This window comes from Brassica oleracea, chromosome C3 (assembly GCF_000695525.1).
Source record: "Brassica oleracea var. oleracea cultivar TO1000 chromosome C3, BOL, whole genome shotgun sequence".
Classification (NCBI taxonomy): domain Eukaryota; kingdom Viridiplantae; phylum Streptophyta; class Magnoliopsida; order Brassicales; family Brassicaceae; genus Brassica; species Brassica oleracea.
Genome location: NC_027750.1, coordinates 8,584,237 through 8,606,424, shown reverse-complemented (window position 1 = coordinate 8,606,424; position 22,188 = coordinate 8,584,237). Strand labels below are relative to the sequence as shown.

The 22,188-nt window shown below is 38.3% G+C and overlaps 4 protein-coding genes across 9 annotated transcripts; 1 reads left to right on the top strand and 3 right to left on the bottom strand.

The window, feature by feature from the left end:
• Nucleotides 1-1,617: 1,617 nt before the first annotated feature.
• On the bottom strand, nt 1,618-4,013 carry LOC106328740 (AT-hook motif nuclear-localized protein 4-like). Of its 6 annotated transcripts, none has more exons than XM_013767242.1 (6): nt 3,862-4,013; nt 3,142-3,643; nt 2,901-2,974; nt 2,616-2,750; nt 2,367-2,528; nt 1,618-2,290 (listed from the first exon to the last, which is right to left on the bottom strand). In XM_013767242.1, the coding sequence occupies exons 2-6, from the start codon at nt 3,632-3,634 to the stop codon at nt 1,886-1,888; spliced, it is 1,269 nt and encodes a 422-aa protein (XP_013622696.1). In that variant the 5' UTR covers nt 3,635-3,643; nt 3,862-4,013; the 3' UTR covers nt 1,618-1,885. The 6 variants fall into 6 exon arrangements, with proteins under 6 accessions (XP_013622696.1, XP_013622697.1, XP_013622695.1 ...); XM_013767243.1 differs by having other exon boundaries at nt 3,903-4,007; XM_013767241.1 differs by having other exon boundaries at nt 3,142-3,716; nt 3,903-3,999.
• A 1,512-nt stretch (nt 4,014-5,525) lies between these two features.
• LOC106328940 (65-kDa microtubule-associated protein 3) lies at nt 5,526-9,100 on the bottom strand. Its single transcript, XM_013767487.1, has 12 exons — nt 8,883-9,100; nt 8,599-8,691; nt 8,294-8,500; nt 7,959-8,210; nt 7,673-7,882; nt 7,432-7,587; nt 7,006-7,317; nt 6,832-6,919; nt 6,668-6,741; nt 6,499-6,573; nt 6,182-6,401; nt 5,526-6,090 (listed from the first exon to the last, which is right to left on the bottom strand). The coding sequence occupies exons 2-12, from the start codon at nt 8,668-8,670 to the stop codon at nt 5,633-5,635; spliced, it is 2,124 nt and encodes a 707-aa protein (XP_013622941.1). The 5' UTR covers nt 8,671-8,691; nt 8,883-9,100; the 3' UTR covers nt 5,526-5,632.
• A 353-nt stretch (nt 9,101-9,453) lies between these two features.
• On the top strand, nt 9,454-18,393 carry LOC106335018. The gene is made up of 27 exons (XM_013773430.1): nt 9,454-9,555; nt 9,660-9,944; nt 10,190-10,249; nt 10,339-10,431; nt 10,624-10,843; nt 11,143-11,249; nt 11,421-11,483; nt 11,606-11,706; nt 11,861-11,955; nt 12,072-12,092; nt 12,328-12,423; nt 12,513-12,633; nt 12,713-12,841; nt 12,978-13,168; nt 13,972-14,243; nt 14,659-14,760; nt 14,919-15,095; nt 15,173-15,361; nt 15,445-15,686; nt 15,784-15,930; nt 16,382-16,610; nt 16,720-16,848; nt 16,955-17,089; nt 17,426-17,479; nt 17,572-17,757; nt 17,947-18,006; nt 18,108-18,393. The coding sequence occupies exons 1-27, from the start codon at nt 9,550-9,552 to the stop codon at nt 18,180-18,182; spliced, it is 3,585 nt and encodes a 1,194-aa protein (XP_013628884.1). The 5' UTR covers nt 9,454-9,549; the 3' UTR covers nt 18,183-18,393.
• Nucleotides 18,394-18,645: 252 nt separating this feature from the next.
• On the bottom strand, nt 18,646-19,856 carry LOC106335019 (probable prefoldin subunit 1). The gene is made up of 6 exons (XM_013773431.1): nt 19,750-19,856; nt 19,619-19,672; nt 19,263-19,368; nt 19,150-19,156; nt 18,966-19,050; nt 18,646-18,869 (listed from the first exon to the last, which is right to left on the bottom strand). The coding sequence occupies exons 1-6, from the start codon at nt 19,771-19,773 to the stop codon at nt 18,759-18,761; spliced, it is 387 nt and encodes a 128-aa protein (XP_013628885.1). The 5' UTR covers nt 19,774-19,856; the 3' UTR covers nt 18,646-18,758.
• Between the last annotated feature and the right edge of the window lie 2,332 nt (nt 19,857-22,188).

Here is a 22,188-nt window from a genome sequence, read left to right as displayed (position 1 = left end):
ACTTGGCCGATTTTATTATTCAAGTAGAAAATACTTAATTATTTGAATTCAAAATGCTTAAAACTAATTTTCTTGTAATAAAATAGATTTCAGGTTGAAAATAGTTTATTAGACTTTAATATTTTAATAAAAATTCAATGTAATTTCAATTTTAATTACAAATTTCTGTTGAGTTTTGTTTATGGAAACACAAATGTCAACATTTAGAGTTTTGTTTATAAAGACATAAATGTTCGCAACATCTATTTAAATATTAAGTATATTTATTTATATCATAATAAGTACTAAGTAAACGGATTAAGTAATTACAAAAATAATGAGAGTTAATGTTTGATTTGTACTTGTAAATATTTGTTATCTGATTTAACAATAGCAGATGCTTACTTTTTCAAACCGAGTATGGAGCAAATAGTAGATACATGCTGAGTACCAAATAGTTATTCACAGCCCGAATAAAAGATATGAAAAGGGCTATTATCAAGTTGACAAATTCATGAAGGTTGCTTAGTTGAACCAAATCAACAATAATATACGTGTTTGATGTAAGAAATTCAAATTAATTAAATTTTTATCTATCGAAACTAGATTAAAGCATATCAGTTTTTTTGGGGTAAACTATCGGGTTTAAATTTGAAATTGTGTAAAGAAATATTTTGCTATAGAACAAAGTTTTAAAGGAGAAAGGCAAAATGACGTTGATGCCAACACATAGAATCAAGGCAGAAAGCATATCATATATTTCCTGATCCGATTCAAAAAGGATTTGAGTGAACAAAGTGCAGCCATAGTGTTATCCAATAAAATAAAATCAGACTATGCTTAGGCTCATACATACAACAAAAAAAAATGGATTAGAAAAATAAAAAAAAAGCATTATCTATGAGTCGCAATAAATTTGGACTGATGTAGTTTAGTTTGGTTGGCGGAAACTGCAATTTATATTAAGGTTTGTTAGATAGAGAAGGGAAAAAGCATCTTTCTACTTCATCAAATGTCAATAAAAAAGAAGCAAAGTTAACAGATGAATCAATCCGAAAAATAAGATATGATTTCCTAGACCAGATTGATTTATACAGATCATATTAAAACGCTTGACAACTAAAGACAGTATCCAACTTTACAATTGTTTACTTGAAAATTGATACTTCTGTAAATTAATCCGACTCATCATTGTCTAAACTATATATATTTGAGCTTAATCAACTTTTGGTAAAGCAACATACAAAATATATTTATTCACTTGCTTAGCAAAACAAATATGAGTGCACCTCTTAACTTATTTTGGATATATAGATCACAAGTCTAGAGTATACATGCATATTTTAGCAAAAGAGATTTTTGGTTTTTGATTCTGGTTCGGTTATTAAGGCTAACTGACAAACAACATTTCAAAATCATTTCAGTTATTAGTTCGGTTCGGCTGAACTAATCGCCTATCCACTCTTTACATTAATGGGTTCTTTGGTGCCTTGAGTCTCGAATTTTGCTCGTTCACCAAACTATAAACTTTTTTTTTGTTCACCCAAATTATAAACTCAAATGAGAAAAATACATGTTTATAAATCAGTTAGTTATAATGCAGACATGATTCTGTAAGACAAACTAATAAAAGTCACCTGATTGTCAAAATGAAAGTCATTAAAGAGTGAACTGAATGACAGAGAGCACACATAAGTTTCGCAATTCTACAACCACCACTTGGGGTAGCCAAGTCAAAAGAACCCTAAAGATATTACATATCCTCTAATAAACCCTAACTCTTTAGTGAGAGATATCTCTGTTTAAATAAGACAACTAAAATCTTCAAGAAAAATAAAAACCCATTAGACTCTAAAGACCTCAAGATCACGATCGATGTTGTTCGGATTCACTCACTCAATAACCATCAACTTGGAACCTCGGTGTCAGATTCAGTATGGACTCCAAACTCTTCACCATCTTCACCTTCTAAGTTCTCCTCATCTTCTTCGTCATCCTCTCCTGGGAGAGAAGAGAAGAGATCCCTTATATGGTCAGCCGTGTTGTTTCTGTAGTACCCTTGGGCTGCGTTAGTGCTCGGCTCATGCGAAAACGACATAGGTGGTGCGGACACGGGTGGTGGCTGAATAACAACAGGCTTGTTGAGCCCGTTGTATCTAGCCTTTGGATCTTCCGCCGAGCCACCACCGAATGAGATGTTAGAAGCTTGTGTTGTAGTCGGGATCCCGAGCCTTTCTCCTCTTTGTTTCTTCATCTGCTGCTGTTGCTGCGATTCCTCTTGACCCCCCGCAACAAAAGTCCCTACCATTACCTGAAATAAACAGAAAATGCTTTAAAAATATAGTCCATTAGAAGGATCAAGAGTCCCTCATGTTCTATAAGTTTACCTGAACAGGACCAGCGGCTATAAAGAGACCAGCGAGACCACCACCAAAGACACGACCATCAGGTCCAGCGAGAGACACACTCATCCCTCCAGCTCTGCTTCGGGTTCCTCCACTCTCGCTTGGTATAAACGAACCCGTCAAAGAAAGAATCTCAAAATGTCCCTGATCCAACACAAATTGTTATAATTTAGTTTAAAAAAGAAAAAATATTTAAAATGAATCTAAAAGAGAGAAAAAGAGAGAGCAGACCTCATAAGTGAGAGTACCACCAGAAGTGGTAGATTGACGAAGTGTAACATTTGAAATGGGACCGTTTGCGGAAAGAATGCAGATAGCACGAGAGCCTTCTTGTTGAGAAAAAGTCATTATCTTCATCGTCACATCCTAGTATCAACCCATTGTAACCAAAAAAAAAATAAAAATAAGATTCACAAATCTTAGTGAATCAACATCACAGTGATAATATTTTCATATTAAGGTCGGAAAATTTATATTTTTCCTAACAAACATTCAGTAAAAAATCATAATACATACCTCGCCGGCATTTACTGTGAGCACATAAGGCGTAAAACTTGCACTAGTAACAACATCTGCTGCAGTTCCTACAACTACAAAACAAATCAAGAATAACAATTAAGGTATGAATTCGAAATCTAACCAAACAGTTAAAACCCTTAAGCAACTAGATTAAGTTCCATTAAACGCAGCGTATTGATTCTAAAGTGTACTACAAAGATTCATTTAACAGAATAGAAATGAGATATATAGATATTACCAGGAGAACTGTTTTGGAATTCGAACATTTGAGGATTCTTGACCCAACTGTTGTTGTTGGGAGGCTGCTCCACGCGTCCTCGACCTCGTCCTCTTCCTCTCCCACGCCCTCTTCCTCGTTTCTGAGAAGCAAACCCCGTCGACAAAGGAACGGAGGAGGAGAGTGGCATCGGAGAAAGAGTCACGGCCAGTGAGCCGTCGGGGTTATACTTTCTCGGTCTCCCTCTCTTCTTCTTCGCCAGCTCAGCAGAAGAATTCTCCACCGGCATTGTTAAGCTGAAAGGAGGAGCAGCATTCTCAGTAGCTTTAGCCGCCACGGCGGATGCAGATGCGGCGGCGGTGGTGTTGGGTAGTCCCGCCGGAAAAGGGTTAGGGTTTCCGGACCGTGGTGGGTCCATTTGGTAGACACCACCACCACTAGGAGGAGGAGGAGCTACGTGTTGTTTCAGACCAAAACTGGTTATGATGTTGCTGGTTCCTCCTCTCTCCTCCATCTGAAGATTCTGTAAGGAGGGAGAGATAAAAGGAGAAGAAGTAAGACACTTGAATCTTGCTGACCACGACAGGTACGAGCTTCTGAGACAAAAAAGACTTTTAAAGTACAGACAATAGAAAAAGAGATCCAGAGAACGTAAGATTCACAAGAGCAAAAAGAAAACAAAAGCAAAAGATGGAAGTTCAAATTAAGTGAAGAGGAAGATCAGAGCTTCCATGGCAGAACCTTAATTTCACTTGAATTTCTTCTAAAACATTCTTAATTACCTGCACAAATGAAATTGGAATTTTTTTTTGTCTCCTTTCTTCTATGGGGTGGGTTAAGTTTATGGAGAAATTTCTTTTACAGATGTGAGAAATTAGGGTTTTGAGAAAGAAAATGGGAAGATAAATAATAAAAATAAATAAATAAGATGAGCGGATATTTTATTACATTATTACATTTTGATATTATAAATTAAAAATGGGAGAAAAAATGAGAGAGAGAGAGAGACAAGAAAAGTGTAAATTCAAAAACAATTGTAATAATGGGGTTAATTAGAAAATTTTCAAAAAGAGTTACACGCCACTCTTTAACAGTCTTGGAATTTGGGATACAGCTAAAGCTAAATTAATTTAATATAATGAGTAGGGGGGAAATTTTTAATTATATACAGTTGGACTTGGTTTTTGAGATTTGAATAGTATTAAAATAGAGAAAGAAAAAGATTTGAGTCTTTTCTTGGGTTCGAGTCATATGCCATTTTATAATATGTGCTCATTCCGTTTCATAATAGTTGATGTTTTAGAAAATGTTTGTTGTTTCAAAATAGATGAAGTTTTGATATATTTATATTATTTTTAATTTTATTGAAAATTGTGTAACTAATTAGATTTTGCAGTTATTTTTTTAATTAGTTAAATAATTTTTAAATTATATCTGTAAATTTTTTTTTTTTTTAAATAGATTTTTTAATATATATATAATGAGTTAAAACATCATATATTGTGAAACGGAGGGATAATTTCTTTTTCCAGTCTACCCACTTTGACTATAACCAATCCAATTGTCAGCTACGATATCTCTGTTCTTGCAGCTCTTGTCCTTGCCATTAGGTGTGGTACGTGAGTCAATGTGACTCCTGTCCTGCGTGGTATGGTTCCAAAACATAATGATGCATTTCAGCTTTTAGGGTACAGAAATCAAGCACATACTTTGACAAATGGTTAAAATGAATTTGAAAAGTTTTTTTTTTTTCATCAAACTTATTAATCTGAGACAAAAAGAATTCAAGTTCGTGTAGAGAAAAACGTTTAGTTATCAGATCTGCCACTTGATTTGCAAATCTAAATATAATCAAACATATTTCATATAGCTAGAATATTAGAAAACTCAGTGTTCTCTTCACCTTTGTATTATCAAGTTAATTATAGTTTGGGAATCAAAGAGAACATATATCTCTTCACTATCTCCCTGTCTCTTTCGGTGCTCATACATACTCTGCTTGATAGTCCAAGCTTCTGGCCGAGGCTATAAAACCTCTTGAATCAGCTAACTCAATGTCATCTATACTTCTGGATTTGCAATTGGGTCTATAGAGACAAATCAATCTCTTGATGAGTTGCTTCTCATCAAACTTGACAGTTCTTTGATCCATCTATAAAATAGAATAAAAGGACTTATCTCTGCTAATCACTTCTTGCGCTATTTTTGGAGCGTTTTCTTCTAGATTTTACATCTAAAACTCAACATTTTTGAGTTTTATTCTCCTGTAAAGTGTCCAGAGAGCAGCCTTAGACCACAAATGAAGAAGATCCATCAGACTCAGAGCTTTGTTCAGTTATCACTTTGTGTCTATTCTTTGGACTGAGAAACAACTTTTCTTGTTAGTCTCCAAGAAACCTTACACATGTGAAAACGGTTGCTTAAAGAAAAAGCCAATCATATAATTGACCTTTTAACAAACCAAAGAACAATCAATTTGAGTTTTACACAAAAAATAAAGACAGAATGAAAATCAGACGTGGATCAAAGACTCGGACTGTAGCATGAAAGCGAGTCTTCGTTCCTCAAAGGAGTACTCAACAACTTCAACCTTTTCTGGAAGCAATCTTGCATTGTTGAATGGTGTCGCTGCAGTTTGCATCGGGACAGAGATTGTTGCTGGTGTAGATGGGATAGGAATCATCGCTGCTACATTCTTTGGTGTTTGCATCATCATCAACTTCTCTTCTTCCAAGTTCCTTACACTGTTGTTGTTCTTGACGGGAGTTGCAAATGCCGATATCTCATTCACTGCGTTGCTTTTCGGGGTTGGAAGAAGTTGCTGCGGCGTTGCTATGTTAGCCTTTGATGCAACCACCGTGGTAGGAAGGGGTGAGAATGGTTTGCGCACTAGTGGAGATTGCAGCTGTTCGCATGGATTCATTGACTGTTTCCTTGAGGGAAGTCCAGCAACATCAAGCCCTCTTCTTCCTGCAGGAGAATAAAATATTTCATTCATCAATGCAATTAAGAGAAACTACTCAACCCAATGATTCTATATTAGTTACAGTTCATTAGTTACCAGTTGATAAAGCTCCATCAATCTGGCGCTGATCTGCTTTCTTGTTAGGCTTAGGAGTCTGATGCATCCCTGCTCCTAAGGAGAGTCTTCGGTTGGTTGCTGCACCACCGGTTGACATTCTTGGAGCCTTTTTACCACCAAGAGGTTTTGATGGGCTCGGTTTTGACCCGTAAAGCGCCTCTTGTTCTGCTATGAGCTGTCCTTGGAGTTTCTTATGATCCTTTTAACATGTAGAAAACAGTAACATCACATAGAGTTACATTAGGAAGATTACACTGGCCAAAAAGTTTCTGATGGGAATAAGAGAAAGTACTTACCCGTTGGCGCCGGTGTTCTTCTTCTCTTTCCTGCCTGAGTAAGTTATACTCCTCGAGCATGGAGAGTAGACGAATCTACACACGGAAAAAGAGGATTAAGAATGGTCAGCGATGATATAATAGACCAAAGTGCCTTGAAACCAATAGAGATTTTATCGAGAAGTCATACACCATCATAGAGAAATTCAATTCCCTTCTCTTGTTCCCAAACTATAGTCTTCGAGGCTAGTGCTTCAACCATTCCTGAATGAATGAACATAAAAAGATACTACTCTCACAATCTTTTCAGAGCATAAGCATTTGTTATATATTTGTTAACAAAGAGTAACTTACCTGGAAGTTTGTTAACAAGATTACGAGCTTTCTCAGCACGCTTGAGAGTAAGATGAGCTCCTCGTCCAGCATTGTAACGGTTATCATCCTGTAGAGTGAAAAAAAAAACTGAAGTATCAGAAAGTATAACGAGCTTTGTGACATTACAAAGGTTTCTGTGATTCGGACTCTAACCCTGTTGTATTCTTCAAGCCAACTTTCTTCATCGCAAGCAGATAACCACTTCTCAACCTTTTCAAGTATCTCCTTTCTGCTTAAAGCTTCCTCTTTGATCTTAGAAATGTGTTGCTCAAGATGCTCAAGGACCAATGTGGCATCCACAATACCAGATTCTATGGCCACAATAGTCTGATCTATAGCACTGTCTGACACAGGTAACATGTGGGTTTTCCTACATATGTCTTCTAGCTCTGATCTTTTCTTCAGAACAAGTTCTTTCATTTTGCTTGCCTTTACCTCGTCCAATCGGGCAACCTCTGCTTCAACCTGGATACGGCAACGGAAGTAATGTTAAGGCTTAGACATGCACATCAAAAAGCTTACAATAACTTAGCTTGGTCATAGAACAAATGTAACCATGAAAAGTTCACCATAGCTTACGTATTTAATGAAGTCTTCAGAGAGACTATTGGCTTGAGTTATTTCATGCTCTGATGCAGCTATGTTGCAGGTGATATGCTGATACTCTTGCTGCTCTTCTATGGGAGTATCCATCAAATTCCAGAGCTCCAACATGGTTGTTGCTAGATCTTGAAGCTTTAATCAATTGAATAAGCAACTATGAGCAACAAGAACAAAGAAAAAAATCCAACATAAGTCGCAATGTAACTATGTCATTTACCTTCTGCATTCTCTGTATCTTAACCTTCCTCAGCTTTTGAACTGCAGCATCCAAGTTCTTAATCGTATGATCACTTAAACTTCTTGGTCCCTCTGGATCAGTTAATGTGGAATTAACTTTGTTAACAACCTCGTTGAAGTCCATTCCAAGTACTGAACAGTGAGAATATAGAGTACACAGGTGCTTCCGAATCGTCTCAACTCGATCACTCTGAGGGAAACAGCACCACAAAGAGTAAATAAACAGATAACCAAAAAAAGGAGGCAAAGTTCAACTGAAATTTCACCTTCTCCTTCTGAAGTGCTTGCAGATGGCAGTGTAACTCTTCAAGCTTTCTCATAGACAAGTCAGTCTCATCGACGAGTGGTTTCGATTGAGCATGTTCTCCTTGACCTTTGATATCATTAGTGATACTCTCTATCTCTTCAAGGACAACCATGAACTGGCTTCTTCTCTCGGTTTGCCTCTTCTGCATCTCTTCAAGTTCAGGAAGAATCGTCCCAAGCTCTTGTTTCAAGCTCCCAACGCTTTGATCAGACTTAAGACATACATAAAGAAGGTTAACATGGAGTAAGCTTCTTCAATAAAATCAACAACTTTCTATCCTAGTCACACACTCACCTGTCTCATATGCACAGGACGCTCCCCCAGTGCGGAACAGATGGCAGCTAGTTGTGCTTGAGCATCAGCAATAGCTTGTCTTAACTGAGCTCTACAACGATTAGCTTGGTCAACTTTTCTTCTGTAGACTTCCAGGCACTCACGTTCAAGCTCAAGCAACATCTTATCTCTATCAGTCTCAGTTTCTCCAACTTCATCCCAAATAATCTGATTTGAAGTAAACAAATCATACCAACTTCAGATAACCAAAAAAAAAAAAGAAGTTACGATATGAAAGACAGAGACTTTTTAATCAAATCACCCACCTGAAGTTCGTAAAGGAGAGATCCACATGTTGACTCTACTTGAAGCATCGGATCTTTTTTCACACTTGCCATTTCGAAATGCTTCTTCTTCTCCTGCTCAGAGATTGAAAAAGGAAACCCTAATTATGTCATTTCCAAAAATAAAACTGAGAAAATTTCGCTATCGTAAAAGACATCTCTATAAGCTAATTGAAGAAATACGCATTGGGATTCCGAATCGAGTTTGACAAAAATTCAAATTTAATGGATGAAAGATTGGGAAGTAAGGGTTCTCAAATACTTGCCTGGAAACCGGGGATTTATCGGATACTTTCAAGAACTGATCAATTGGAAGAAGATCGATTTGATAAACTCTTCGACTGGCGTATTAATTTTCGAAACAGAGAAACAATTTGAAAACCTAGATCGGAGTGAGAGAGAGGAGAGGAATATAGCCGTTGGAAGATGTAAAAGGTCGAAGATGATGATGACAAGAGAGATTAGGCGTTACCGGGACCACTAAGCTCTTCCCCCTAATTCTTAAATTGGGCCTTCCTTTTCTAACTTTTTGAATTTCAAATATCGGGGCACAATCCAGTGCATCCCCGCTTAGCGTAGACAGTTGATCGTGACCGTCAAGATATGATATCGTCTTCAACGGTTGAGATCAACATACCAATGTATTCTCGAGCCATGCTAAGAAAAAGGAATTAATAAAGCATGGTTTAGGCCCAAATCTAGTCCACGAGAGATATTAGGGCCCACAAACGTTACCGAGTTTCAAACCAGTGTTACACCAAACGACGACGTTTCGATTTTAAACTGTAAATTACAAAATAGTCCCAACATTTATTTATTATTTTCGCTTCCGCCCTCAGCTCGAAGATCGTCGCAGGGAGGAAACTGGTGGGAAGTATTGTTCGCACATCACACGATCTCTCTCCATCGCCCGTCACTGATCCGTCACTAGCTATGGCGGTAAGCATCGCCGGATCTCAACCGTATCTCTTCTAAGCTTCACCGTTCCAAGATTCGAATCCAAATCACCTCAATTCCATTTCTTCTTCTTTTTTTCTTTACAGGAATCGTCTGGGAAGACGCTGATGGATCTGATCTCGGCGGATCCAACCCCTGTTCCTGCACAATCTACCTCTTCTTCGTCCTCATCTTCCACGCCGTCTCCCGCTGCCGCATCGGCAGCTTCGAGTATGCACCAGCCAATGTCGACGAAGACGACGCTGGGAGAGAAGAAATCGAAGAGAGCGACGTTGATGCAGATCCAGAGCGATACTATCTCTGTTGCCAAAGCTGCGCTGAATCCTGTTAAGGCCAATATCATGCCTCAAAGGCAGAGACAGAGAAAGAAGGTGCTGCTGCTTCTCTTTCTCTCTCTCGTTTCGATATCTTTTCATTGAACATTGTGTGCCAATTGTTGGATTGTATTGTTCAGTGTGCGTAAAACTGTGGGAATTGTTATCATATTTGATTGTGAGTATAGATTTGAACACTGTTAATAGGAGGAATAGAACTGCGAATAGCTTGAGGAATAAGATCTACTTCTATCTTGGATGTAATTTAACACGGTTTTGTATGTTGGAAATGACTTTCACAGCCAGTTTCATATACACAACTTGCAAGGAGCATTCACGAGTTAGCTGCCACCTTGGATCAGGTTTCAGCTTTTGCTCTGTCTTCTAAACACTCCTCTTCTTCTGGTGAAAATTGTATCTGAATGTTTCTTCTTTTCGTTCGAGTGAATAGAAAAGCTCCCAGAAACAATTAGTGAATCACGTGTTCCCTAAGCTTGCTGTCTACAACTCCGTTGATCCTTCTCTGGCCCCATCTCTTCTTATGGTATGTAGCGGTTGATGCTGGTATCATTTGTTTTTTAACTTTGTAATGGAGCATCTAAAAATGATTCATTCGGTTGGACTTCTTTTTACACATTAATGTTACATGAATCTTTAATGGTTTGGTTTTGAAAACTTATCTATCTAATAGAAACATCAGGGTTTTAGCATTCTTTTCTTCTTGTGATTGATACAGCTTAATCAGCAATGTGAAGACCGGAATGTGCTACGCTATGTCTATTATTACTTAGCTAGAATTTTGTCCGACACGGGCCTGAGTCCAGGGGGTGGTATCCCCACTCCTAACTGGGATGCTCTAGCAGATATTGATGCTGGTGGAGGAGTCACAAGAGCTGATGTTGTACCTCGGATAGTGAATCAGCTAACATCGGAAGCTTCTAATTCTGAAGTTGAATGTGAGTTTCACTTAGCCGTTGGTTTGGTTTCAAGCTTAGTGTTTTCTTGTATATGTATAAAATTCTGCCTTAGGGTTGAAATGTTGTTTTTACTAGAACCGAGAGGACTCTCCTAATCTGAGTTATCTTATAATGGTATTGCTTGTTAATCCTTCTTAATGAATATCCGTGTAGCCTTATAATCTTCTTTTGATGGAGACGATTAGAAATAATGACAGCACTTGTAGCATTCCCTTGCAACTTTCCTTCTGTGATGTAACTGGAGATGATTTTCTAACGTTTGCATTTGTTGTTCTCAGTTCATGCTCGACGACTGCAAGCTTTAAAAGCTCTGACATATTCACCGTCAGAAAATTCTGAGCTTTTGTCAAAATTGTATGAGATCGTATTTGGCTTGCTTGATAAGGTTTGTCCTACTACTAATGCTCTCTATTGTTTAACAAGATGCTTTGCTTATATTCCGTGAGTCTGGCTTAGTTGCATTCTTATTGTTTTTCTTATCTGTCAAGTGGTTCAGTTTAAGGATTACTTCCCAGTTCCATGCAGAAGCACTGATTATATTTCATGTCGCTTTCAGGTTGCTGACGTTCCGCATAAACGAAAGAAAGGCGTCTTTGGGACAAAAGGGGGTGATAAGGAGGTATCTTTCTCAACTCTTAGGTTCCTCCAGTAAAAGGCTTAAGGGTTCTAATAAGTCATATTTCCTGCATTTCATAGTTTTCTTTTTCATTAACTTGAGCGTTCTGTCTCCTTTTTTGCTAGTCGATCATTCGGAGTAACTTGCAATATGCTGCTATGAGTGCACTAAGAAGACTTCCTCTTGATCCAGGAAATCCAGTTTTTCTGCACCGTGCAGCCCAGGGGTAAGACTTTTTTCTGTTCTTCTACCTTCTATTGAAGTGATAAGACTATTGAAATATTATAGTTTAGGTGGTTTTTCAAATCTTCACAGAAGCAACTGTTTTTTTTAGTTATGCATGGATTGAAAACTTAGCCTGGTATCCACACTATTTGCAGTGTTTCATTTGCTGATCCTGTTGCGGTGAGGCATTCGCTGGAAATACTAGCTGAATTAGCAGCAAGAGACCCCTATACAGTTGCAATGACATTAGGTATATAATTTATTCAGCTAATTCAGCCTTCAATTTTAATTTTTTTGCCATTCTATATCTGTGTAGACGCATGTTTGTCATTCAAAATTTGACATGTCTCTTGATCTTTGCTGCAGAAAAGCTTGCGTCTCCCGCAGGTATGATTTACAGGCCTAGTCTCTTAACATTCATTTGTTTATGGTTGATTTTATGTTTGCTTGTTTGATTATAAAGAAGTCTCTGGAACACGAGTTCTTAATGCATTCTACGAATTTATTTTCTTATGAGATGTATCTCGATATTAATGACAAGCCAACTCCTCTTTATATAATCATTCAAGAAGGTTACAAATTTGGGTTAGTTGATATACCTTTCTTGGATGCACCAAATTAGGGGCCTTGCAAGATATCCTACATTTGCATGATGTGCTTGCTAGGGTTGCCCTGGCTAGGTTGTGTCACGGTATATCCAGAGCTCGAGCGTTAGATGGTAAGCCTATCAAGCTCTTTCTCTCACTACTGCATGTCCTCGTTAGCTGTTATTTACAAGTTGGTAGTTTCCTTTCCAATTTCCCACAGAGAGGCCTGATATTAGAGCCCAGTTCAACTCAATTCTCTATCAGCTCCTCCTAGATCCAAGCGAAAGGGTATGCTATGAGGCAATTTTGTGCATTCTGGGAAAATACGATAACACCGAAAGGCATGGGTTCTATGACTTTGCTTTCTGTTGATTCATTCTTTCTTGGTCTTGAATGACCAAAATTTACTTCATCATTTAGGATGGATGAGCGTGCTAGTGGGTGGTACCGCTTGACCAGGGAGATCCTGAAGCTGCCTGAAGCGACATCCAAGGATAAATCTAATAAAGCCAAGCGCCCACAGCCCCTTATTAAGCTTGTAATGAGAAGGTAGCCTAGCTCGATGGAAGACTCTATTTAGAATTGTAGATCTTATGGATTCCCTTTCTTCGCTAGAATGTTGCTTTAAATTGTAATGATTCTGTTTTCTGTCAAAGAACTTCACCAATTGATCCTGTCCTTTCAGGTTAGAGAGCTCATTTCGCAGTTTCTCAAGACCTGTACTTCATGCAGCAGCAAGGGTTGTGCAAGAAATGGGAAAGAGCAGGGCTGCAGCGTTTGCTATGGGACTAGAGGACATTGATGAATCAGTTCATGTAAATGCATTTTCTGACGCTCTGGATGATGCTGAAACAAATGACAGTTCTCACCCAGAAGGTACATTATCAATCTTTCTTACAAACAGAAATTCACATGAAGTAAAATCATGTTTTTGTCACAAACAGAATTACGGAAAACTATTTTTATAGCTGGTAGAACTGAAACTACAAAGCCCTGAAGATTGTGATAGTGGAGCTCCTCCCACTTCCTCTTACAAACCACCAATATCTCTATATAAACCCTTCCCCAACTCTCTCAGACACTATGTAGTTAGAGACTAAAGAGACAAAGTTGTGAGTAACCACAGTAAATCCCAGTTACCCTAAGTTAGATCGTAGTGATAGAGCCTTCCTTTAAAGTCTGAAACCACTGCTTCTATTAGTTGGTAGACTTGTTTAGTTAGATGCGTAACAGATGCACAAATATCTTTCTAAATTTACATGGAGTGTCAAAGTTCATGCAAGCTTTCGTCATTTTTAGAATTTTGTTGAATTCAATTGGTTCAATACTGTTCAAAGTCACTAACTAAAAATGTAAGTTAAGTCATTGCATCTAAGCTCTGATGGTACATCAATATTATTATCTGACTGTTTTGTTCTACCTCGAATCTTCACGAAACTAGAAATGTTAGTGTATTCAGTACTGTAATAAAATGATATGGTGGTTTACCAGCCTTCTTTTTAGAGCTAAACAAAGGAACATGTTCTTCCTATCGCCTTGATTTTCATTTACTTATATGAATATGGAGGGTTTCTTATCATCTTTTGAGTTGTAACATGTCCTGTATCACTTTGTATTTACCTTTTATCCTCTGTTGTTATACCCTTATTTTAGTCATTTTAATTGTTGGACTATTGCAGGAATACGGAGAACATCATCTATTTCCGCAGGGCCTGGTCGCAATGAGACAATCGCAAGTTTACTGGCTTCATTAATGGAGGTGGTTCGAACAACAGTAGCATGTGAGTGCGTGTATGTCCGGGGAATGGTTGTCAAAGCATTGATATGGATGCAAAGTCCGCATGAATCGTTGGATGAATTGAAGTCAATTATTGCCTCGGAGCTTTCCGATCCTGCCTGGCCTGCATCTCTAGTTAATGATGTTTTGCTTACTTTGCATGCCCGTTTTAAGGTAAGTACGATATCTTCTTCTTTTGCAATGGAGACTTGGAAAATTGTTATTCTCTGTTGAAGATTAGACCTGGAATCCTATTAGAACATTTATGATGTACTAGTAGTTAGCACTTTTGTCCTTCTGTACTATATTCACTTGGAAAAGTGTGACAAGCTGTAATTGGATTATGCTATACAGCTTAGAAGTTTTAGTAGCTTTATTTTCTTGTCAATAATTTAAGTAGATTGTTTTTTGTTGGGAATCTTGAATTTATTAGTTTTTTAACAAGAGGGATTGGCAGAAAAATTCCTACACCTAGGAACTTATGACAGATTTCATCTGTGAAACTGAAGCAAACTTAAACAAATTCGTTGAAGAGTCAAATGTGAACGGTTTTTTTCTCTAGTTAACTTTATTTATTTGTGTTTCACAGGCAACTCCAGATATGGCTGTTATTCTTCTCGAAATTGCCAGAATTTTTGCTACCAAAGTTCCAGGGAAAATTGACGCTGATGTCTTACAACTGCTCTGGAAGGTATTCTCTTCTCGCTAACGGCATCTTAAAGTTATTTTAATTTACTTAATCTGTTTGTTGTAAACTATGATCTTCCTGTTTCAAAATTTCAGCGTGTTAGACAATTTATGTTATCTCAAGTAGTGTATTACATGATTTACTAATTGATCAACTTCTAGACATGTCTTGTTGGAGCTGGTCCTGATGGGAAACACACAGCTCTGGAAGCAGTGACGATAGTACTCGACCTGCCACCTCCACAGCCGGGATCCATGTCAGGATTGACATCAATTGATAGGGTCTCTGCATCAGATCCAAAGTCGGCTCTGGCGCTGCAGAAATTGGTGCAAGCCGCTGTAAGCATTCCTCAGAAGGGTTTACATGCATTTGGTAAGGTTTCCAACAGACTAACTTAGAACGAATACTGTGGCAGGTATGGTTCCTTGGAGAAAATGCAAATTACGCCGCTTCAGAATATGCATGGGAATCGGCAACTCCACCAGGCACTGCACTTATGATGTTGGATGCAGATAAAATGGTTGCTGCTGCCAGTTCTCGCAATCCTACTCTAGCTGGTGCATTAACTCGCCTCCAGAGGTGTGCCTTCAGTGGTAGCTGGGAGGTATACCACTATATTTTGTTAAACTATATGAGTATTACTTGTAGGATTTCCTGCCTAAGTGTTTATGTTCTGGGGATAAACAGGTACGAATTGTTGCAATTCAAGCTCTTACGACGATAGCCATTAGATCTGGTGAACCTTTCAGGCTGCAGATATACGAGTTTTTGAACACTTTGGCTGAGGGTGGTGTACAGTCTCAACTTTCTGAAATGCACCTGAGTAATGGGGAAGACCAAGGAGTTAGTGGTACAGGACTTGGGGTCCTAATAACTCCGATGTTAAAAGTTCTTGATGAAATGTATCAAGGACAAGACGAATTAATCAAGTAAGGAAGAAACCTGACCTTTTTTCCCCTGTAATTCATGCATGTATGTAACCTGTATATGATTTTATTGTTGACATATGATATTTTTCTTGACAAGGGAAATACGCAATCACGATAATGCAAACAAAGAATGGAAGGACGAGGAGCTGAAAAAGCTCTACGAAACACACGAGAGGCTGCTAGATTTTGTTTCCTTGTTTTGCTATATTCCAAGAGCCAAGTATTTACCCCTGGGTCCGATAAGGTACATTCTGAGTTCTGAACCCATTTTGTTAATAAGGTTAACTCATTCTAGTGCATCATACTTACTTAGGATACTAAACCCTTAGTATTGTTTCCGATAGACTTCTTGCGTTAGCTTTTTATGTCATATGTATATCTAGTTTAACATAACCTCAATCCTGACATAAAAGAAGAAGGAAGCATCATTTTTTCACAGATTCTGACAAAATTCAAGAACCATATCAAAGTATATACTCTATTAATTAACAGAAAATCAGATTCTTAAATTTCATGTTTGGTGATCTTGATGTGGACCTTTCTTGTATGCATTACATGCTTGTGTCCCCTGTAATGCTTGTGTCCACTTTCCCTGGTTTTGTTTATGTGATTAGGTGCATTTCTGTCTCTATTGCCGTTCTATATGAAGACACTGATATGTTCTTTTGTTTTTTTTTCACACCTAACCTATGAAGTGCAAAGCTCATTGACACATACCGCACAAAGCACAATATCACAGCATCTTCTGGGTCAACCGATCCAACTGTTGTTGCTACTGGTATTTCTGACTTAATATATGAGTCCACTCAGCCTGCCCCTGCTGCGTCTAACTCCAGTGGTCTGGATGATGATCTGGTGAATGCTTGGGCTGCAAACCTTGGTGATGATGGTCTACTCGGAAACAACGCCCCAGCTATGAGCAGGGTCAGTTGCCATCTTTATCTCAGTATTCATTCATACATGATTACATTATAGATGGTACCTATGTTTCTACGTCTCCAAATGAATCTCGTACCTGTATAATACTTTTCAGGTCAATGATTTCATTGCTGGAGGTGGAACAGATGCACCAGACGTTGATGAGGAGAATGTCTTCTCTAGACCTTCAGTTGGCTATGATGACATGTGGGCTAAGACTCTTTTAGAAACTAACGACCAGGAGGTATAAACTAGCTTTATTAATCTTTAAGGCGTTCTTCGAGTTGACTGAAATAAACTATTTCTTAGTTTTAGAGATGCTAAATAAATACTTTCATTTGCATTTACAGGAAGATGATGTGAGGTCAGGTTCATCGTCTCCAGATTCTACTGGATCAGTGGAAAGCTCTATATCCTCTCATTTTGGTGGAATGAATTACCCATCATTGTTCAGTTCAAAGCCTTCCTCTTCCTCACAAACAACGGTAGGCTACATCCAAACTCTTCCTTGTTCCCTAGTATACTATTTTTGAAAATTATCGGCTATAGAGTTTCATGCTGTTATACATGCTATAGTGCTAGAATATAATCATTCAGATGAGTTATTATGTCTTTAAGCTCCTAAGTCTGAGTTACAATGAAAACTTATAACAAAAGGACATATTTAAAAGGTAAAGGCATGTTCATAGGTTTAGCATAAAAAAGAAGCTTGAACTACATATATGAATCATCATAAGAACTTTTGAATGATCTGTGCCTGTATGGGATGCAATCCAACACTCAGCTAATTTTAACTTATATGAAAACGCAAACTCAAATAGGGAAAATCGGGTGGAAGCAAATACCAGTCAACATATGAAGGCTACAGTTCCCCGGTAAGCTGATATTCTTTTTCTGTGTTTGTATGTATTTATGTGGCGCTGACATGACCTGATGATTCCTTATTCTTCATTTTCCTCCTTTTCAGATTAGAGAAGAGCCTCCTCCGCCTTACTCATATTCTGAGCCCCAAAGTCGTGAATCGTTTGAGAACCCAATGGCAGCAGGGTCTGGTTCTAGAAGTTACGAATCAGATGATGAAGAACCAAGGAAATCTACTGGTACAAGATTTGGAACAGCGCTCTATGACTTCACCGCAGGAGGAGACGATGAGGTAAACTTTTGCGTTTTTCTTCATTCTTTAGTATGTTCTGAAAAGGAGCAGTTAAACAAATTAAGAATATGGATGTGATTCAGACGAAGCTTCCTTCTTCCTTGTTCAATTTTATCCATTTTTTCTTGTCTATATGGTAATCTTGTTCCTGAAAAACAACTTTTGAACACATTTGGGTTTGTGTTTTAGCTAAACTTGACGGCAGAAGAGGAATTGGAGATAGAATATGAAGTTGATGGCTGGTTTTACGTAAGTTTAGAAAGACAAACGCTCGAGTCTTTGCTAGGATTAGAGCTTTTTAAAGAAGAAAAATAACTAAGCCTAACTGGGATCAACTTATAAACTGACAGGTAAAGAAGAAGCGGCCTGGGAGAGACGGGAAGATGGCTGGACTTGTACCCGTTCTCTACGTCAATCAATCGTAAGTTTTGTTGAGAAGCCCGAGGGTGAGTACTTAGATAGATGCCCAGAAAGTTCTGATCCATGACTTCTTTGAAAAGATAATGTTAAAATCAGTGTGTACATGAATGAATGTATTTGTTGGGGTTTCATGTGTATTTCATTGTTCCAAATGCTTGTTATTTGTGAGCTTAAGTTTATTCAAAAAAAAAACATTACTCGGGTTATTACCATTTCTACATTTGAATGCATGTTTAAAATTTGCTCTTTGAACACGGACTATACGGTTATGCAAATTCATACATGAAGTATGTTATGGCTGAATCATGAAAGTGATAAACATAATTCTAACATCTTACTCCTCACACCATAAGATTTGTATACTAACAAATTGTATTGGTTATATTTAACTTCACAATGTTATGTCATCCTGGCATACGCACCTCAGTTCATTTGCAATATCAATACGAGAGAGAGTTTAGAATACTCTGATCTGATAAAGAAAACTTGAAATAGATCCATCCTCTCCGATAAAAGCAGAGCCAAACTCAGATTTGTGGGTACCATTTGTTCAAGGGTTGAGGAAAATACAGAAAAAGAAGTTACATAGACATGGACATAATCTGTCGAGCAATGCCAGGTTCTTGCTGCAACAGCTCCTTCAAGCTGTTCTCCACTTCTGCAATCTTCTTCTCCAAGTTCTCCTTGGATGTCTGACATTAATCAATCATTTCAATGCTTACTCTTACAACAACTTATCAGAATCTTTTAAATCCTCCAAGAAAAATACAAGATTTATATTTTAATACCTGAAGAGAAGCAATTGTAGCTTCGCTATCCTTGAACTTCTGCTCTTGTTCAGCCTCTAGTACACTCTTGGGCTCTAGAAGAAACCTGTTCAACCATGTAATGAAGCAACAAAACTATATTAAATCAGCCTTCTTCTCCCAATAGCCTATGTTGGAAGGATGAGTATTAAGTTAAACCACTCACGTTCTTCCTGAAAAAACAAAAACAAAAAACAGAACACAACAAGTTAGACGAAAATGAAAAAAAGCTACTTTCCCTTATGAAACCAGAGAGAAGGGGTGGTGAATCAAATTAACCTATAGACTTGTAAGTGTTTGTATCTTCAGGCAATGGTCGTAGCTCCTCCAAGGTTAAGTAAGCACGTTTTCTGTCTCCCTCTTTGTTTCGCATCTGAGTCTGCACCTAAAAGAGCCGTAATATACACATTCACATATAGATATCAGTTTTGATTACCATATGAATCCAATTCAAACCGCTGTTATAAACAAACAAAGCTTTTTAATTATGAAATGAAATATATAAAGAGGCGATTCCCAAACTCGTACATAATTCAAGAACTAGCTAAAATCCAGCATTGTACATTTGTCTCAAACGAACAAACATTTGTAATATCAAATAAATAAATAAAAGAAGGAAGATGATTGATATGTACCTGCTTCAGCTTCCCGGTGAGATCGATCATGCTTGCTTGAATCTCTAGAAAAGCCTGTTAATAAATTACACTATTAATCGCCAAATAAATCGACCTCATCTAAGTAGATCTTTCTAGAGAGAGGTAATTACAGTTCGGGTTGCTTCGTCCGCCATGTCTGCAGATCTCCCAACTCTTCCACCGTGCAGCAACAAAGGTCTTTTCTTTCTTTCTTTCTCGCTTTAGGGTTGAACAAAATGAAAAACAATATTTCGGGTTCCAGTCCCTTTTGTTCGGGAATATGTCAACTAAACCCTCAAGTTATTAAAATTGCAAAACAAACCCCAACTGTTGTGTTCATTCAATTAACGGGTTGGTGTATGTCTCTCACTGAAATGTTTGTTTTTGTATGAAGAAACACTTTTGTTTGAATGATTGTTTTTTATAAAAAAAATAGTCTTCACTCATATAGTCCATCTTGTTTTACCTCCGAACCCATATTGTTTTACATCCGAATGTCGACAAGGCAAGAGTCTTTTCAGTTCAAATAGAAAAAATGATGATAAGATAAATGGATTTTATAAATGCGGCCGGCATGTATATGAATCTATAAAATTTGGTGTAGCCTTTGGTGGATTCTACATGAGAAAAACCAACAGTTGGGTGACTTGGGTCCTTTAAACCAAAGTGGTTTTACTTGCCAAACACAACATCTCATTGACTTTAATCTCAAACGCATGTACATAAAAAGAAGACGAGCAAATGTGTCCCAAATAAACAGTCACCTCCTCGAAAACAAATGTCCCATATCAATTGTTCGGGGTAGATTTACGTCCTCCTTCAAGGCCCATTAGACAATGTACTAGGCCCATTTGGCTAGAAAACCCTAGACATATCTTTCTATAAATAAGGAGCTCCTCCTTACGAGAAAGGACACATTAAACACTTCTTACAAAGAATTTATAGATTTAGATTTACTTCATCACTCTTGTAATACAATCTTTGATCTATAAATTCTTTTTGATGTTCATTTCTCATTTGATTCTTCAAGATTTCTCCTAAACCTCAAGAATCTAATTTTTTATTTTTAGATTATTTTATTGTATTGATTTAACAAACATTTCAGCATAAATACTATTTTTGGATCAAACAGTTGGCGCTAGAAAGAGGGGACAAGGAGAACTATCTTCAAAGCATTTTGAACTTGGGAAAAGCCAAGATCTGTGCTCATGAAACTCGGTCCAAGAGATAAGTTTACATATCTCATTAATAAATTCTAATTCGTTGACTAGAGCATAATATACATGCTTGATCTATGGAAAGGATTTTAATTTAAAAAAAAAAAAAAACTTATCTTGGATTTTAGGAGTCGCCGGCCAAAAACTGAGACCCGTTGAGTCCCATTCGACGGTCGCCGACAACGATCCAGCAGGTCAGGGAAGGAGAGAAAGAAGCGACCTTCCACTACCTCAACGGCGAGATGAAGCTCCGAGTCCTCAGAAGACGACGCGAAACTGCAACGCGTCTTTCCCGTCGGCGGGGAGAATCTCCCAGCGGCAATTTGAGCTCGGAGACGGCAGGAGAGACGACGACATCGTGTCTGTTTATTTCGGTCACATCATCCTCATCATTCCCTCCCGCTTTATCCCGACAAGGCGACAACGAGTTCACCACAAACTCAACTAGAACTCACCGGAATCAGAGGCTATTGCAGCACTACGTCGCCGTAGAGTTCATGTTCCGGTAATAAATCAACGAAAGACTCGTCCTTTAAGGTGTTGTTGTTCATCGTCATCTGCTGCGGCACGTGTAGCTGGGGCTATCGTGGATTTCTCCGCCAGAGGACAAGTCAACGGCTGAGATGTGCGAACCAAGATCGATGGCTCGGAGCGAGAAGAAGAGAGATGACGACGACCATGATTCGATCCTGGCAGAAGCAAAGACGAAATCATATTTTTGTCAACTCTGAGCTCCATCAACGGCAGCTGAAAGCAGAGTTAAGCTCTGTTCTTTGTCACGATGAAACCTCCACCAACGACCTGTCTTTCAAAAGCTTGCTCGAGTTGAATTCAGCAGGTCCATGCTTGATGTCTGTCCCAAGACGTGTCTTAACTCGTGATTGAGTACACTCGGAAGTAAAGAGCTCAGCTTCTGATCATCACTCAGATGGAGACGAGACGCATCAACTGTCGCGAGTTAAGATTGCAACGAGCTCAAGACATGATCTCACCATTTCCATCTCACTACCGAGTTCTACATGTTTTGGGAGTTAAGTGAAGCACAGTTCACACCAAGATAAGCTCGGGGACAGCAAGGCTTTGTTACTTGCGAGCATGCCGCAACCGGCGCAATCTTCACAAGAACAGAAACGAGATGGAAATGGTGAGACGTTGCCGACAAGGAAGCTCGCGCCCAGCAATGGAAGAGGCTTTGATGGAGGATTCCGAGATGGCTTCGATCTACGTCCAGTACTCGGGACGGTCATCACTTGCTTGGCACGAGCGATAGGATAGTAGGAGAGTTCCTCCATGACGAGGAGAAGCATCAATTGGTCATGATCATGCTGACGCCAAGCTCTCCAACAAGGTCGT

Excerpts from the sequence above, each read along its gene's own strand:
- LOC106328740 (XM_013767242.1), bottom strand. The coding sequence starts at position 3,634 with ATGGAGGAGAGAGGAGGAACCAGCAACATCATAACCAGTTTTGGTCTG. Across the intron at positions 2,751-2,900 it reads TCACAGTAAATGCCGGCGAG|GATGTGACGATGAAGATAAT; the intron begins GTATGTATTATG and ends GGTTGATACTAG. Across the intron at positions 2,529-2,615 it reads GTGGTACTCTCACTTATGAG|GGACATTTTGAGATTCTTTC; the intron begins GTCTGCTCTCTC and ends GTGTTGGATCAG.
- LOC106328940 (XM_013767487.1), bottom strand. The coding sequence starts at position 8,670 with ATGGCAAGTGTGAAAAAAGATCCGATGCTTCAAGTAGAGTCAACATGT. Across the intron at positions 8,501-8,598 it reads CTCTCCTTTACGAACTTCAG|ATTATTTGGGATGAAGTTGG; the intron begins GTGGGTGATTTG and ends ACTTCAAATCAG. Across the intron at positions 7,318-7,431 it reads CTGAAGACTTCATTAAATAC|GTTGAAGCAGAGGTTGCCCG; the intron begins GTAAGCTATGGT and ends TGCCGTATCCAG.
- LOC106335018 (XM_013773430.1), top strand. Across the intron at positions 10,250-10,338 it reads TAGCTGCCACCTTGGATCAG|AAAAGCTCCCAGAAACAATT; the intron begins GTTTCAGCTTTT and ends TCGAGTGAATAG. Across the intron at positions 10,844-11,142 it reads TTCTAATTCTGAAGTTGAAT|TTCATGCTCGACGACTGCAA; the intron begins GTGAGTTTCACT and ends TGTTGTTCTCAG.
- LOC106335019 (XM_013773431.1), bottom strand. The coding sequence starts at position 19,773 with ATGGCGGACGAAGCAACCCGAACT. Across the intron at positions 19,673-19,749 it reads CGGACGAAGCAACCCGAACT|GCTTTTCTAGAGATTCAAGC; the intron begins GTAATTACCTCT and ends ATTTATTAACAG. Across the intron at positions 19,369-19,618 it reads TCACCGGGAAGCTGAAGCAG|GTGCAGACTCAGATGCGAAA; the intron begins GTACATATCAAT and ends CGGCTCTTTTAG.